The sequence below is a fragment of the Medicago sativa genome, chromosome 1, assembly GCF_051527215.1.
Source record: "Medicago sativa cultivar Bolivia chromosome 1, Bolivia_mono, whole genome shotgun sequence".
In the NCBI taxonomy this organism is placed as follows: Eukaryota; Viridiplantae; Streptophyta; class Magnoliopsida; order Fabales; family Fabaceae; genus Medicago; species Medicago sativa.
In genome coordinates this window covers 81,453,158-81,470,821 of record NC_140749.1, presented here as the reverse complement: position 1 = coordinate 81,470,821, position 17,664 = coordinate 81,453,158, and the positions used below count along the sequence as shown (strand labels likewise).

The window sequence follows — 17,664 nt, the reverse complement described above, 5'->3', positions numbered from 1 at the left end:
ATCATCTTAAACTTTGAGAAAACAACCTTTTCAGAATGGATTTGATTTATTATTTCACAATCAACTATTTAACCTTAACTCGATGATGTAATTTACCAAAATTTGTCTTATTAATTTTCACTCAAGAAATCACATTCAATAAAAAATAGAATCATAATTTTAATTATTTAAATCAAGAGTTTATTATCGTGAAAACATCAAAAATGATTTTGCTTCAACGCAATGCTTACACAAGTTAGCATCCAATAGAACCGCTACAACCCATTCCATTAGTCCTTAACAATAATAAGGTCCCAAAAGTCTAGCACATATTCAATCATAAAGCACATGCCAAATGGTTTCATCACAAATATTACAATGAGTGCTAGTAGTATAACATCTATATTTAAGAATAATTTGAGATTTTTACATTTGAATTAATATTTATCCGATGACTTGATTCTTTGTTAGGAGTTTAATGAAATTGTAACACATTGTCTATTTTTTCGTTAGTATGACAAATTATTTTATTGAATTAATTAGAAAACTTGTTTTACACACTTGTCTATTACTTGTCTAATCAATTTGGTTTGACAATAATAAAATAATCATCCTTTGCATAATAAACTATCTTACGCTTTATTTATATTTTAATTATTTTATAATATATTTTGTTAATTAATTAATTATTTATCTAAATTTATGATTTATTTCTATATTTATTTAGTTGTTTATAAATATAATATTTCAAGACATTAAAAGTGTGGTGGTCTTGTCAAAAAAAAAATGTGTAGTGGTTACTAAATTATTTTATATAATTGATCATCTATGCTTAGAAGTGTGGCGGTTGTGTGCGCGTGCTTATTATATTATTTGATTTTCTTGTAATTTAAATGTGTGTTGGTAAGTTAATAGTAAAAGCTAAATAAATAGTCTTGGAATGTACCTAAAATAAAGTATGGTGAAGTTTAAGAGAACATGGTAGCATTAATATAATTGATCACCATATATTTACTGACCATTCCATTATAATTGAGCAAAATTATGACTATTTTCTCTCAATATATATTACACATAGATAATCATTCCTTCACTAGCACCTAAAATGTTAATAATAAACATCGCTTAGTTGAATGATCCCACCATCTCCTAGTGGACTTGCGTCACATTACCAAAAAGATTGTTTAACTCCTTATTTCATGCACCTACTATGTTGATCCTTTCATTCAAGTCTTTTGACCAATTCTCTACTCACTTCCATATGTTTTTGTATTATCATAAGATAAACCATTGAATGCCATGATGTTATATAATTTATTGTGTATAACTCAATAACGCCTTATGATGTATTAATATTTGACCACAAATTAGACACGTCACAAAGTGAATACTCCCTCGTTGTAAGCCTCGCAACCACACTCTTTTTCTCTCCCTGGAAAAGACTTCATTTTTTTCCTGTAAAAAAAAACTTCATTTTTAAATCATGAGTATTAAAATTACACTTGTACAAATTATGATAGTTTACTCAGTTTCCTTCTTAATCATGTGTCCTTATTAAGAGAAATTAGTAGCATTGATACAATTGATCACCAGATTATTACTTGTCATTCCATTATGATTGAGCAAAATTATGTCTCCTATATATATATATATATATGTGTGTGTGTGTGTGTGTGTGTGTGTGTGTGTGTGTGTGTATATGAATGTATGTATGTATATTTACATATCACACGAAGACACACCTTCCGTCATTAGCACCTGAAATGTTAATAATAAATCTCACTTAGTGTAATGATTCCATCATCTCCTAATGGATTTGCGTCATACTACCAAAACGATGTTTAATTTCTTATTTATTGCACTTACTACATCATCTTCTATTGACGATGACCAATATTGATCCCCTCATTTAAGTCTTTTGACCAATTCTCTACTCACTTTCATCAAAACGATTGTTTAATTCTTTATTTCATGCACTTACTACATCATCTCCTATTGACGATGGCCAATATTGATCCCCTTATTTAAGTCTTTTGATCAATTATCTACTTACTTCCATATGTTTTTGTATTATCATAAGACGAACCATTGAATGTCATATAATTTATTGTCTATAACTCAGATTGATCCCCTCATTTAAGTCTTTTGACCAATTCTCCACTCACTTCCATATGTTTTTGTATTATCATAAGATGAACCATTGAATGCCATGATGTCATATAATTTATTGTCTATAACTCAATAAAGTCTTATGATGTGTTAATATTTGACCACAAATTGGACACGTCACAAAGTGAATCCTCACTCGTTGTAAGTCTCACAAACACATTATCCTTTTCTCCCTGGAAAAGACTTCATTTTTTTCCAATAAAAAACAGACTTCATTTTTAAACCATGAGTATTAAACCCATATATTGTACAAATTATGATAGTTAACTCATTTTCTTTTTTGATCACATGTCCGTATTAAGAGAAATTAGTGGCATTAATACAATTGATCACCAGATATTTATTGGTCATTCCATTATAATTGAGCAAAATTATGTCTTTTCTCTCTCTATCTCCTTGTGTGTGTGTGTGTGTGGGCTTGTGTGTGTACATGTCAAACGGAGATACTCCTTCCTTCATTAGCACCTAAAATGCTAATAATAAATCTCACTTAGTGAAATTATTCCATCATCTTCTAATAGATTTGTGTCACACTACAAAAACTATTGTTTAATTCCTTATTTCATGCACTTACTACATCATCTCCTATTGACAATGACCAATATCAATCCCCTCATTTAAGTCTTTTGACTAAATATCTACTCACTTCCATATGTTTTTGTTTTATCATAAGACAAACTATTGAATGTCATGATGTCATATAATTTATCGTATCAATCCCCTCATTTAAGTCTTTTGATCAAATCTCTACTCACTTCCATATGTTTTTGTTTTATCATGAGACAAACCATTAAATGTCATGATGTCATATAATTTATCGTCTATAACTCAATAACATCTTATGATGTATTAATATTTGACCACAAATTAGACACGTCACAAAGTGAATCCTCCCTCGTTATAAGCTTCATAAAGACATTATTTTTCTCTCCTTGACAAAGACTTCATATTTTCCTATAAAAAAAAAAGATTTCGTTTTTAAATCATATTTGTACAAATTACGATAGTTTACTCATTTTCCTTCTTAATCGCATGTCCATGTTATTTCCCTTCTATCATAAAATAATTACGCTATGCATTTTCCTCCGTGATTTCCCTTCTATCATAAAATAATTACGCACTGCATATTTTTGTTTCCTTGCAAATAGAAGTGTATCACATCCATTGAGAATAAGTTTGTTATGTGCGAATGATTTATCAACCATTAGATCAAAATAGATGGTTCAGATCAAAAGTCTCAATTAAAATAACACATGTGATTTTTCATACTCTATCTCTTAAACTTGTCTACCTTCTCTTATTCTCCAACCCACCTTCTTCCCCCAACCCACCATCACATGAATCTTTGGGCCATATATTATTCTGTCGTGACACCTTCCATTCAATTAAAAACATCATCACATATTTTTTTAATGTATGAAATATGATTTGTTTTTTGTGTTGCTTTTTTATTTGCATGATATTTTAAATCTATGCGGTGACTGATAAAAGTGTTTTCCTTTTGCTTATCCATCATCTCAACAACCATTTTCATCGCTACTAGAATCCAAAACAGAAGTTAGGGCGGATTTGCGGTCATTTTGGTTTAAGGTTACGATTAAGAATTATTAGGGTTTGAGAGTTGTTTTTTTGGTTTGAAAGGAGGGTTTCAGGACTTTGACGTTTGGAACATGGTGGTTTATTGATTAATGAATTAAAACCAATTAGAACATGTTGCGGTTTATTGATGAATTAAAACCAGTTAGACATACAATTTTGCAAAACGATGGATATGGAGAAGATGAGAAAGTGAAAGGTTCTATGTTGATTGAGTGTGGAAAGACACATGTGTTAATTGAAATTGAGTTTTTAATCTAGACCATTTATCTTAATCTAATGGTTGATAAATCATTCTCACATAAAAACTCATTCTCACTATATATATATATATATATATATATATATATATATATATATATATATATATATATATATATATGGGTTTTGCTAGAAGCCACCCATGAAGGTGTCTTTTAGCAACCCACACCTCAAAGTGTGATTTTCACTTTTTAGTTATAACTTTGCTAAAAGTCACCTTCATAAAAATTAGTTGGTGTCTTTTAGCAAATGCTCATAGAATAACTTGCTAAAAGACACCTTCATAAAAGGTGTCGTCTAGCAAAACCCTATATTATATATATATATATATATATATATATATATATATATATATATATATATATGGGATAGGATCAAATGACACCGTTGTGTCAAATTAAATTTGACACCAAATCATAACCATTAATTCAACTTTAATCCGACGTCTATCATTAATTCATTAAATGCTCACATGCTTGATCAAATGATTCAAATTTTAATTTTAGAAACAATTTTTCTTTCTTCTATCAAGTCCCTCAAGTAATCATTTAACATCTCTTTATTCTAAAATTCGTCTTTGGCTCCTTTAACTTTGTGAGTATATTGTATGTTGTAGAATTTTTTTCTAGGAATGAGAGTGTCTAAGGTAGCTATTTTTCCTTCCAACACCATCATTGTAGACAATGAATAGTGTTGTAGAAGAGGAATAAAATTTTCGTTCATCATTAAAGAAGAAAACCTCCATATTGATTATGTCAACTTGTTTGTAACGCCCTCCTTTTATTTAATTATTTTTTATTAAGTTAGAATCTATTTATGTAATTTATTTATATATACGAGGTGTTAGTATTTTATTATGTGACATTATTCTATTATTCATTAGAATACGAGGATTATTAGTGTAAGTAAAATTGGAGGTTAGAATAGAAAGAAGAATAAGTTGTTGGGCCTAAATAGATTTGGGAAGAATATTTTAGTATTATAAATAGGAAGCTTAGGTTAGAAAGAGTTTTTACGTTAAACCGCTTTTTGGAGAAAGAGGAGAACTCAGAGAGAGAGAACCCCAGGAACGAAGAACGCTGCTTTTGATTTCAGAAAAACAATCTAAGGTAAGGGTGAGACTATCTTTCACTAATATTAAGTCTGTAGATCATTAGATTGCATCTAACGTGTTTTAGGATGAGTTTTGTAAAATTATGAGAATTAGGGTTTGAGTGAGAATTGATGATTAGGTGATGAAAAACCGTTGAATTGATGTAAGGAGGGAGTCTCTATTCATCGTAAGGGTTGTATAAACATAAGAGTAGTGAAGGGTTTTTGTATTCATATTAAATTCGTGCTCTAATTTGTTGTTATGATTTTGATATATTCTATTTTTTTTTTATTCATGATATTTCGTAATTTAATTGTGGCAAAGTCAGGATTCTATTCATCTTTAGATTGCAAAGACTTACATGAAGTTCTAAGTCAAGGAGTTATAAGATGTTCATGAAGTTCTAAGACGTAAGATGTTGAGTCCATGCATGCTCATTTAAAGATGAGGGCTCATGCCCTGGAGCTTTTGCTCAACCAGAGACGAGGGCTCATGCCCTAGGAGCTTTTGCTCAATAGCGACGAGGACTTATGCCCTAGGAGTATATTTATGCTCATAAGCGACGAGGGCTTATGCCCTAGATTGGTACCACATGCATTTGCATTTTCATGATGATTCAAGATGACTTAAGACGATAAGAGTTGCATAGTCGAGTTTAGATGCATTGTCGAGTCCAAAGGTTAAGTTGTGATGTTTTAACGAAGTATCTAAAGATGAAGTATTTGGATGATGTTATGTGACGATGATTATGACTGTTATCTGATGACATATTGCTAAGATGAATTGATGATATCTAAGTATTTAATTATAATTGTTGAATTATATGATGTTTACGTTGTTAAATGTAATTTATGATTTATATACTTAATATTATTGTTTGAGAAATCTCACCCCTTCTGCTTGAAAATGTTGCTCTTCGTATGGGTAATTTGCAGGTAATCAAGATTAGGCGTGGTCGTGAGTGGACTCCTCACAAGTGTGTCTTTAGGTGCTATGATACGTAACGGGATGAGAGTTTTGACATTGTTTTCAATTCCTTACGTATTGTCTTATGAGAATTTATAATGAAGTTGTTGAAATTGAACTTATTATTATGTTTAGACTATTTATGAGACCTTTATGATGAGGCCTTGGTGCCTAAGACTATTTTTAGACGTTGATAAATTCCGCTGCGAAATATTAAGTAATTTTTTGATTGAATTTGAAGGATAAATATTTATTTAATCCATTTAAGATTTTTATGAAATGTGACATTCCGTTCACGATGAGTTACTCTGATTTTATTAAGAATTTTTTTTACGTTGGGAAAACGGGGTGTTACATTGTTGATTTGAAATTCTTGTTTGATTTTTTCTTATGGTGTTTGAATTATCTTGTGATCTCATTGTTTAATACTCCATCTGATCCCTTTTACAAGAATGACAAATTTGGCAAACGTAACAAATTGTTCCAAGTAATACAATAGTAAGTTATCATGTCCTACGGGGGAGTTTCCTATGGAGAGGGGGCTCCGGCAAGGGGACCCTCTATCTCCTTTTTTATTCCTACTGCCAGCTGAGGGGTTCAATGTGTTGATGAAATTGCTGGTAGGTGTCGGCCTTTTTTGTGGGTACTATGTTGGCCGACAGGATGGTGTGCAATTATTCCATCTCCAAGTTGCGGATGACATGCTGATTATTGGGGAAAAGAGTTGGTCTGACGTGTGATCTATGCATGCGGTTTTGCTTTTATTTGAAGCAGTCTCTGGGCTGAAGGTTAACTTTCAAAAAAGTATGCTGACGGGTGTTAATGTTTCCGACACGTGGTTGACTGAAGCTGTTATGGTAATGAACTGTAGAACAGGTACTATTCCTTTTGTGTATTTGGGGCTGCCTATCAGTGGGGATGTTTGGCGGCTTAGCTTTTGGAAACCTATGATTGACCGTATTATTGCTCGTCTGTCGGTGTGGAAAAATAAGTTTCTTTCATTGGAAGGTCGCCTGATTTTATTGCAGTCTGTTCTGTCATCTCTTCGGTTTACTTTCTTTCCTTCTTCAAGGCTCCCGCAGGTATAATTTCTTCTATTGAATCTATCTTTAAAATATATTTTTGGGGTGGCGGTGAGGATTTTAGGAAAATTGCATGGGTCAATTGAGACTCTATTTGCTTACTGAAGGAGGAACGAGGGTTAGGTGTTAGGATAATTTAACCTATCTCTGTTAGGGAAGTGGTGTTGGAGGATGCTTGTTGATGAAGATGGGTTATGGTATCGAGTCTTAAAGGCTAGATACGATGAGGAGGGTGGTCGACTGAAGGAGGGCGGAAGAGACAATTCGTTATGGTGGAGGATGATGTCTGGAATCTGTGGGGGGAGGGGGGGGGTAGGTATGGGAGCGGGGAGTTGGTTTGACAATAATACTCGTCGGGTAGTCGGAGATGGTCGTAGTACTTACTTCTGGACTGATAATTGGGTGGATGTAGTTCTTTTAAGGGTCAAATTTACCGTGAATAGAAGGAGTTCGCAACATAATCCCAACCAAAGACAACCTGGTGCGACGACGAGTTCTTCAACCAGACGACAATCTGTGCGTTGGAGGATGCGACTCTCTGGAGACGACAGATCATCTTTTCTTTGGCCGTGTTTGGTCTCTTGTTTGGTAGTGGCTTCACATTTCTTACGTTTCTTCCGGTGTGCTTCACGACCATTTTATTTAGTTTAGTCATTTGGTGGGTATGCCGCGATCTTCACATTCATTCTTGAAGGTTATTTTGCTTGCATGTGTTTGGGTTATCTGAAAGGAAATGAACAACCAGGTTTTCAAAAATACGAAATAATATCCTTGAAAAAGTAAAGCCGAATTCCTTTCTGTGGCTGAAGGCAAATTTGTTTCCATTCGCTTTTGGCTATCATGATTGGTGGCGTCACCCTCTTTCATGTATGAGTGTTTTTGTATAATGATCTCTTCGTTGCTATTTTGTTTTGGTGGTGCTCTCTTGGTTAGGCACCGATGAGTTTGTAACATACTTTGGGTGATGCTCTTTATGCACACTTTGTGCACGGTGAATCACTATTGTTTTAGTAATATAATTCATTTTGGCTTGTTAAAAAAAACAGTGAGATGGGGGGAGGGAGTTTGCAAGTTTTGTTTGTTTGTACAAATCAAGATGATTTGATTGCAAAACTAATAAAATGACTTGATTCAAATTATTAGAGCCGATTAGGATTCTTCGATCTCATATACTCCATTCAGTTATATTTTTCGAATTGATGACTCGCTTCATATGTTATCATGTGGCTACATTCACACTCCTTTATGCGGCTAGATGACGAGACGACAATACTCGATAATGGGAACAAAGTTGAGGAGAATGAGTGACGGCGTGTCATGTCGTAGTAGATTTATATTTAGTTTACGTTTTTAATAAGTCAGTTATCGCTTATGCAATTTACATTTGAGTTTAGAGTATGTTTTATATAATTTGACAAACTACTGGGTTGTACTCTTTTGATTTTTATACGATATTGTCACAAGTTGATTTGTATTATTATGTAAGTTTATAATTTGTTGTTTTCGATCATTGTGAGTGTTTTAAAATGAAATTCCCCTGTAATTTTATTATTATTATTAGGCTTAAATATGCATTCCGTCCCTGTAATTTGGGCGCGTTTTGATTTTCGTCCTCGTAAAAAAAAAATTTAAAAACATCCCTACAATTTTTTTTTTGTTTTAAAAAGGTCCCTGACCCCACTTTTTTGCTGACATGGGATGACTTTGGCCACGTGGCAGTTGCTGACTGTGTAACTTTTGCCACGTGGCCCTGATGTGGCGGTCCACGTCATTTAAAATTGAAAAAATATTTTTTAAATTCTGAAAATTATTTTTTAAAATAAAAAAAACTGAAAATAAATTAAAAAATCATAAAAAAATTCCATTGTTTTTTTGAAATATGAAGAAAAAATTGGAAATTAGTTTTTTTTTAAATGTGGAAATAAATGTTTGAAAAATAAAATTAAAAATTATATAATCTCAAAATTTATAACTTTTGAAAATATAATATTCAGTATTTTCGAAAAAAAAGTAATATATAAATTTCAAATTAATAAAAAAATGAATTTTTGAAAATTTAATTTTCAGTTTTTTTTCCCGATTTTTAAATTTTTTTATGATTTTTAAATTTTTTTTCAGATTTTTTTAATTTTAATTTTTTTTCAGAATTTTGAAAAAAAATAATTTAATTTTCAGTTTTTTTTCGGATTTTTAAATTTATTTTCAGATTTTTTAAATTTAAAAAAGAATTTTCAGAATATTGAAAAGAAAAAAAATTAATTATGTGGCATGCCACGTGGCAAAAGTTGCACTGTCAGCAACTGCCACATGGCCAAAACCATGCCACTTCAACTGAATAGTGGGGCCAGGGACCTTTTTAAAACAATTTTTTTTTTGCAGGGATGTTTTTAAATTTTCTTTTTTTACAAGGACGAAAATCAAAACACGCCCAAATTACAGGGACTAATTGCATATTTAAGCCTTATTATTATTATTATTATTATTATTATTATTATTATTATTATTATTATTATTATTATTATTATTATTATTATGCTCCTGAAAACTTTCAAGTTATATGGTTTGGTATCTTCAACCACTAAGATAGCATCATATGCGAAGAAAATGTGGGAAAGACAAACTTTTTGACCTTTAATTAAATGACATAGTCTCTCCATACATTAGATAAAAACATAAGATGAGATATGATCACCTTGACACAAGCCTATGTAAGTTTCCAACTAGTGCGTGGGACATCCATTCTAGTGAATATCATCAGAAGTCGTTGAGATGTAAGATATAGTGAGATTATGAATATCAAAAGGAGCCAGGAATAGAAAATGACCCAGAGATGAAACTCTAGTCCAACCTATCAAAAGCTTTCTCAAAGTCAAACTTAAGAACTATATAACCCCTTTTCACCTGTGGATTAGCAACATAACGAATGGTTTCTTAGAGAACCAATATGTTATACGAGGTAGCCTTGTTAGGAACAAAACTACTTTGCTTATGGAAAATAATATTGCCAACAATGATACGAAAACGTTGATAGAACCATATTGGTTCAAATACAACTTATACCATTTAGGTTTTGATGATAAAAAGTTAATGACAGTAGAAAAATAATATTCCCTCCGGTCCTATTTACAAGAGACAAATTACTTTTTAGATACATTAAATAATTTATGTATTTGGTTTAGGTTCTTGACTAGATACATACATTATTTAATGTATCTAAAAAGTCAACTTTCTCTTATAAATAGAACCGGAGGGAGTAATTTATCTACTAACAATCTCTCTAAATGTACAGGTGCTATAAGAAACTCAACATCACGAAAAGAAGATCACCATAACATCACTCTAATCCATTAGTCAATAAGGAAGGCCGATCCAATGCATTCAACACTTGGGTTATCCATCACCCAATAAGAATCATCAAAATTATCGATATTTTAAAAGTCACTGAGTATGAAACAACACATATTCAAACATGGCAATATTCTAAAATATACATTACATGAGTATTCTTTTGAAGTATTTAGTCACCAAAATGAATTGACTACATTGTCGCGAATCTAAAAATATTTTTTAAAGATTTCTTTATATACTCACCAAAGAAAGAGATGATTGCCTAGTGAAAGATAATCTTCAAAAAGACCTTGAGCAAACAAGTCTATGAAAATAAGTTTCTAAAGGAACCTATAGATTTTGTCAATTAGTTGTGATAAAACCACGACTTATCATTATTGTTGAAGGTACACCACAACCTGAAGTGAAATCTCTATCTCTATTATATATATTTGCACTATTTTTTTTTAAAAGTACACTTGGCATCCTATTAGTGAAAAGGTTCATTTAATGATTTTTCTCATGCACACACAAGGTATGATGGAGTTTATAATAGGAAAAAAACAAACAAAATTGGAATCCAAGTATGGTAACCGAAAATGTTGTGCAAAAAGTCAGAATTTTAAATTGTTGTTTAATTCACCAATGTTTTCTTTTATGTACACAATAAATATGAAAAAGTTTATAATAGAAACAACAATCATAATTTGATGAATTATCCTAAAATGTTGTCTCTATTTTATAAGAGTATTTAATGCACATGATTTCAATCAAAAGTTATCTCTATTTGAAAAAAGAGGATTATTGTTATTTCCTTAACAGAATTTTATAGGAGTATGTTATGCATATAGTATCAATTTTTTCGTATTTCCTTAATTTTTTCCTATTACGGAAATAATGAAGGATTATTGTTATTTCCTGCGGATTTCCTAATTTGATGATGTTAATGGGCATGAATATTTCACTAGAACATTTCCCGTGCAAGAAGATTATGGAAGATTAAGGATTAAAATATTTTTGCCTTTTGTGTAGCTGTTTTTAAATCGATAGAACTGATATAATCCTTATTCTCTATACTATTTTATGCATATAGTGCTTTTTTCTCTAAAAAAAAAAAAACCTCTGTCACAAAATAGAATTATTAAAATTAATTCATTTCATTTGTAAATATTCGTCCAATATTACATTGACATGTGTCAATGTCATTCTTTTAAACCAATCATTGCAACTATTTGATCTTATTTTTTATTTTCACATTGCTTCCATTAATATTTTATTTGTGCAATTAGCCTATTTATACCAATGTTTTCTTCTGTTAAATCATCTGTCTACTTCTCTTCCCTCTCAACCTAGAAAAAAAGGCATATTCAAATGGCTCCAAGATCAGATATAATATCTGAGATCAGTCCGGTGAAGGAATCTTGGACCATAGTTGTACGAATTGTCCGCGCTTGGTTTGTTCGTGATGTCAATCGGGATGCTCATCCGTTTTCTCTCGACATGGTTCTCATGGATGCATCTGTGAGCATATTACGTTGCTTTTTTTATTATTAATGTTTTGTTTTGTGTTATTGATTATATATTGATTGTTTTATTCCTTGCGTTTTTAGGGAAACAAGATTCACGCCACTGTACGAAGAACTCTGATCTACAAATTTGAGAAGGACCTGCAAGAGGGAAAGGTCTACTCTATGAGTGGTTTTGGTGTGGCTGCAAATCTTGGATCTTGATTATTCAATGATTTTTCTCTCTCTATATACCGACACTTTGTTTTTCATTATTTTCATGTGTCTCTTCCCCCCATAATTTTTTTTTGTTGTAAAAACAAGTATTTTATGTGTTTTAAAAGCATATTAGTTTAATCACTTGGTTGTAGACTATGAGGTTGATTTTATTTTTTATTTGTATCTAATTGTTTATTGCTAATGCTACTTTCTCAGGGTTCCATTGGAGAGCATGTGTCTACGTTCTACAACTTCAAGATGTTCAACATCAACAATATAATTTTTAGTCAAGGCAATGTTTTGTATTTGATATAGAATCAAGATGTTAGAGTTTAGATACGTTAGGTTAATTTTTAATGAATTGTTATGTCGAAAAGCTAATCTCAATAAATTGATTTAGCCTTTATCTATATTTATTTTATGAATATTTGTCTTGCACAATGGGTATATTACACATGAAATCTTATTTGATGAATCTTAATTGATGCTTTTAAGCACATCTCCGGACATCTTAAACGTCACCGTAAAAGTTGCATACAATTGGTTCACATCATCTAAGTTGGACAAACCATTTCTAATAAGAAGACATCTTAACATCATCATGTTTTACAATGACTGTTTTTCACTTATCATAATTTCTTCAATATAATGAATGTATCAAAATCTTCAATCAGCCATTGAGCATTAATCATGGTTTCTATTTTATTTCTTTTGACCGGATAAAACACAATCCTTTAAGTGTCATTTTATCTTATTTATTTGACAATCAATATATGACTTTTTCTACTTTAATTTGTCAATGAGATAGTTACTATTAAATAAATATATACCGTTTATTATAAATAGCTTCCATTTGTAAGCAATTTCATGCACCATTTCAATCAAAAATTGTATTTTTTAAATCTTTTGTATCAATGTCATGTCTTTTTTTTTTTTGTCTTTCTAAATTTCACGTATTTGGTATTTTTAACAAGGCAAAATGAATTATGCTAACACGAAAGTTTCAAGTATTTGTATAATTAATATAATTCTCAAATATTAGTTTTTTTCTTTTTATTAAGGATAATAATGACAGAGAAACTTAAAAGTAATTAATGTCATTTAAATTAAAATGATTTTGTAAAGGTTAAAATGTGTCATGTAATTATTTAGAATGAAAAGGCCTTGATCGATGGATCAGACGGATAAAGAAAAAAATGATAGTGTTAGTTTTAGCCCCTAATTAAAGGAAACAACTAAACCAAAAAAATATGGAAACAAACAAATATTGAAGTATATTATAACAAATAAATCAAAGACATTTAAAATTCCAATAGTTCATGTTTCTATCCGTATAAAAAAAAGTGAATTATTTAATCTTTTAACCTTTTCTATTAATGTTTTATATTCAATTCTTTTAAGAGAATATTTAATTTACAAAAAAGTTTTTGACAAATTTTCCAAAAAATAAATTGTCATTAAATTTTGAAATTTTATATTTTTATAATGTAAAATAATTAAATTTTATGTGTCATTTCAATTGGGTTGATTCTATAAATATTAGACTTTGTTGTTTAATAGGTCAAAAAAATAATAAAACGATCTTTAAATAAGATCCTTAATTGTAACCCTTAATTAAATTAAATAAAAAATATTAAATTATATTGCAAAAAAAAAATGATGTGCTGTCGAAATTTAAATAATTGAGGTTACTTAGAAAAAACCTATTGAATATTTTATTTTTTTAATAAACTAAAAAAAATTTAAGTTTTTTATTATTGTTTCACATCCATTCTTTAAAAAGGAATATTTCATGTACCTAAAAAAATTATCGCTAAATTTTCAAAAAAAAAATTATTAAATTTCGAATACTTCAATTTGAATAATTTAATATTTTTCTTTTTTTTGTGATTTTTTTTCAGTTATTAAGTATAATCATGATAAAATAAATTAAGAGTCATTAATGTGACCATTTAAATTAAAATGATTCTATTAAATGTCTCATTTATTATGTCAGATGAAAAAAATGTTATTTAAATGATACCATTATATTTTTTTTGGTGGTGGTCGGGGTTCGAACCCCAGACCTTACATATTTTATGCATTGTTCATACCAATTGCAACTGAGCTAAGCTCACGAGGACAAATGATACCATTTTATGATATCATGTTTTGAATCACTATTTTTGCTATTAATACTAATAATAGCATTCCTAATCAAGGTTAACTCGGCTAATAACAAGTTGATTCAACCTCAAGGGCGTGGATTCAATCCCCACTATTAGCGTGAGGATCTCTTTGATCGGGAGTAACTTTGTAAGTGCTCATTGAGTCATGAGACATATCTTGATCTTGATGTATCCTCCAGAGCCTAACTCACCTAAATTTTTTATAATAAAAAAACAATTTTTTTTTAAATTGTAGATTATGATAGTAGTCTTTGAAATGCCTCAATTTACTTTATGAAAAATTAATGATGTGTTTGTTTCAAGGCAAAAAATTACATTCCTTGAAACGACATTCCTACCCATTTGTTTGGTAAAAATTTAGATTTCCTGGAATATTTTATAAATTAATTAATTAAAAAAATAAAAATGGAAATAAATGTTAATGGTAGTGAGAATTTATGGCAAGTTGAGTTTTATTACCATGGAAATTTTATATTCACATCCTTTAAGCATGAGAATAACAATAGAAGAAAACATGTAAATAACATTCCTCATAATATAATATTCAAGGGAACAAATTTTCAAAACTTGAAACAAACATGGGAATGTTGCATATTTCTAATCTCATGTTCCTAGGAATCATATTATAAACCTTAAAATAAACACACCCTAAGGCCTAAAGTCTCTTTGACATATTCTAAAGGAACTTTTTTATGAAAAGAAATGATAATAACAATCAAAATTTAAAAGGAGAATTGAATGATATCCAAAATTAAATTTTAGCAACAACTCAGTGATTTGTAAATTTCAATTTTACAAATTTTCAACAATTTATTTTATAAAATTTATTTTGGGGTCCCTCACAAAAGTGAAGAGAGATAGGGTGCTTCTATAGCCACCCTTCTTTGCAAGCACCTTATTTATTTGCTTCAAAATGGGGGTGTTTATTTATTATGGTGCTAAATAGGTGAAACACTCACCATTGTGGATAGTCTTAGAGACAAAAGAGCACTTATAAATATATTTATGTTTACTTTTCTCAAAGGATACAAGCTGAGTTCGAAACTCAAAATCTCGAAATTCAAAGTTTGTCCTTCTACTACTAGATTAAACTCTTAAGTTGGAAAATCGCATTGAACAAGAAAATGAATTTTTATTTCAAATTAATAATGACAAATGAAATATCCCTTATATCCAAACCATCTATCATCTTGATTTTTTACTAAAAGAGTTTGTTGGTTTAATTGTTCATGCTAATTGGGATTTCTCGGTCAAACATATTGTCCAAAAGTTGTTGGTAATTTTATGGATTTTTTAAAGGAGTTGAAAAAATGACACCACAAAATGAACCAAAACCTTAAGTCACCAGGTATATTGGTCATCTAACTTATATGTAACATCCACTTTAGCATCCAATATAAAACTTTAACTCACACTTGACACGTTGACATCTCTCCTTTAAGTTTGAGACTTTTTGCGACTGGGATATAGAGACATAATAAAATAAAGTTAGACGGATGCACACCATGCTAAAAAGGTGGGTTGATGGTGGCTTTATACAAAGAGTTTTTATCCCTTTCTTTCATGATAAATATAATGAATTAAGAAAATGAAATCCAAAATGGAAGAAAACATTTCATCATAACGTTAGGACTTTCGCAGGAGCGTAAACTGGGTTGGATAAACACATTAGACTAAGAGCAACTACTCAAATGATATTAACATCACATCTTCATCCAAATCCTAAAGGCATTGGATTTATGAGTCATCTCACTTATATGTTTGTCACTATATTCTCTTGCATCCAATCTAAAACTTTAACTCATATAAGACATGTTAACATCTCTCTCTTTAAGTGTGAGACTCTCCACATCTGTGATTTGGTAACAAAGCCAAATAAAATTAGATGAAGACATATCATGGTAAAAATGGTGAGTTGGTGGTGATTTAATGGAGGGAGTTTTATGTTCCTTTCTTTCATGAGAAGCTACGAAATAAATTAGAAAAGGAAAGACAATAAAAAAATAATTTGAACATGAGAGAAATGATAAGGAAAAAAAGGAGTGTGTGCTTTTATGGGAGCGTATAAGGAATAGAGTGAATTGTCGATAATTTTACTGGTTCGATTCAGGAGTTGGACATTTTTTAGTAAATATTTAACCAACACACATATTTAACCAACATTTAGGAGTTGGTTCTAATAAGTATTTATTTTTGTCAAATTAACAAAACACATATGCGTTTTCTTCCGTTGTCAAATTTTACCAAAGAATAAAAGTGAAGGAGTTTGAAGTAGTTGAGGTTGAATAACAAAAAAAATATAGCATGAAAGAGAATGACATCCAATAACTAAAGTTTAAGATAAATAAATAAACAATTGACAACTGAAAACTAGCAAAATAAATTATCAAAATGTTGGGATTTTTGGGTGAGTCTTCACCAGGTTGGATGATCGTATTACGTCAGTAACAACCATACAGGTGAGATTGACACCACATCTTTACATAAAACCTTAAGACATTATGTATTTCGGTCATCTCATTTATATGTTGTTCAAAATCTACTCTCCCATCCAATGTATAACGTTAACTCAAATTTGACACAATAACATATCTTAATCAATAATGTAACTATCTGCGTCCATAATTATGTAATGTAGTCAAATAAGGTCAAAATTAGGTACAACATGTTCAAAAAGATTGATTGGTGGTGATTTCATGAAGGGATGTTTATATTCCTTTCATCCATGAGAATAGAGAAAGGAAACTAGATAGAAAAATAAAACAAATATGAAGAAGTAAAAAATTGAACATGGGAGAAACATTAAAGTGAAAAATATATAGTGTGTGTTTTGTTCATGAGATTATAAAAAATAGATTGAATTATCAGTAATTATGTGGTTTTGTTGAAAGAGTTGAAGATTTTTGGGTAATTATTACAAAAAAAAAATAGACTTAATTAAAAAAACGTTGTACCATTTTAAAATTTCTAATAAACATGTATTTTGTAAATTCATCATGACACATGTACATTTTCCATTGTCACACCCCATCATAGATCATATGCAAATGAATTTGAAAAAATAGAGTTTGAATACAAAAATAGAATGAAAGTGAATGACATCCAAAAACAAAGTTTTACGGTAAAAATGATTAATTAAGTAAATGTTTCCCATAAATATTAAGATTTTTTTTTCAGTCCCTTGATTTTTTTTTTTGTATATCCGAATTTTTTGTTAAACATGAAGATCTTGGATTTTTTCCAAGAGTGAGGGATACTTTCTCCCACACTGGACGTAGTTGAGCACGTAAACAAATTCC

General features: G+C 30.1%; 1 protein-coding gene across 1 annotated transcript; it reads left to right on the top strand.

Moving 5' to 3' along the window:
• Positions 1-11,825: 11,825 nt before the first annotated feature.
• LOC146958064 (uncharacterized) lies at positions 11,826-12,624 on the top strand. The gene is made up of 3 exons (XM_085741192.1): positions 11,826-11,994; positions 12,084-12,177; positions 12,414-12,624. Exons 1-3 carry the CDS (start codon positions 11,845-11,847, stop codon positions 12,482-12,484), a joined length of 315 nt encoding a protein of 104 aa, XP_085597318.1. The 5' UTR covers positions 11,826-11,844; the 3' UTR covers positions 12,485-12,624.
• Positions 12,625-17,664: the final 5,040 nt, after the last annotated feature.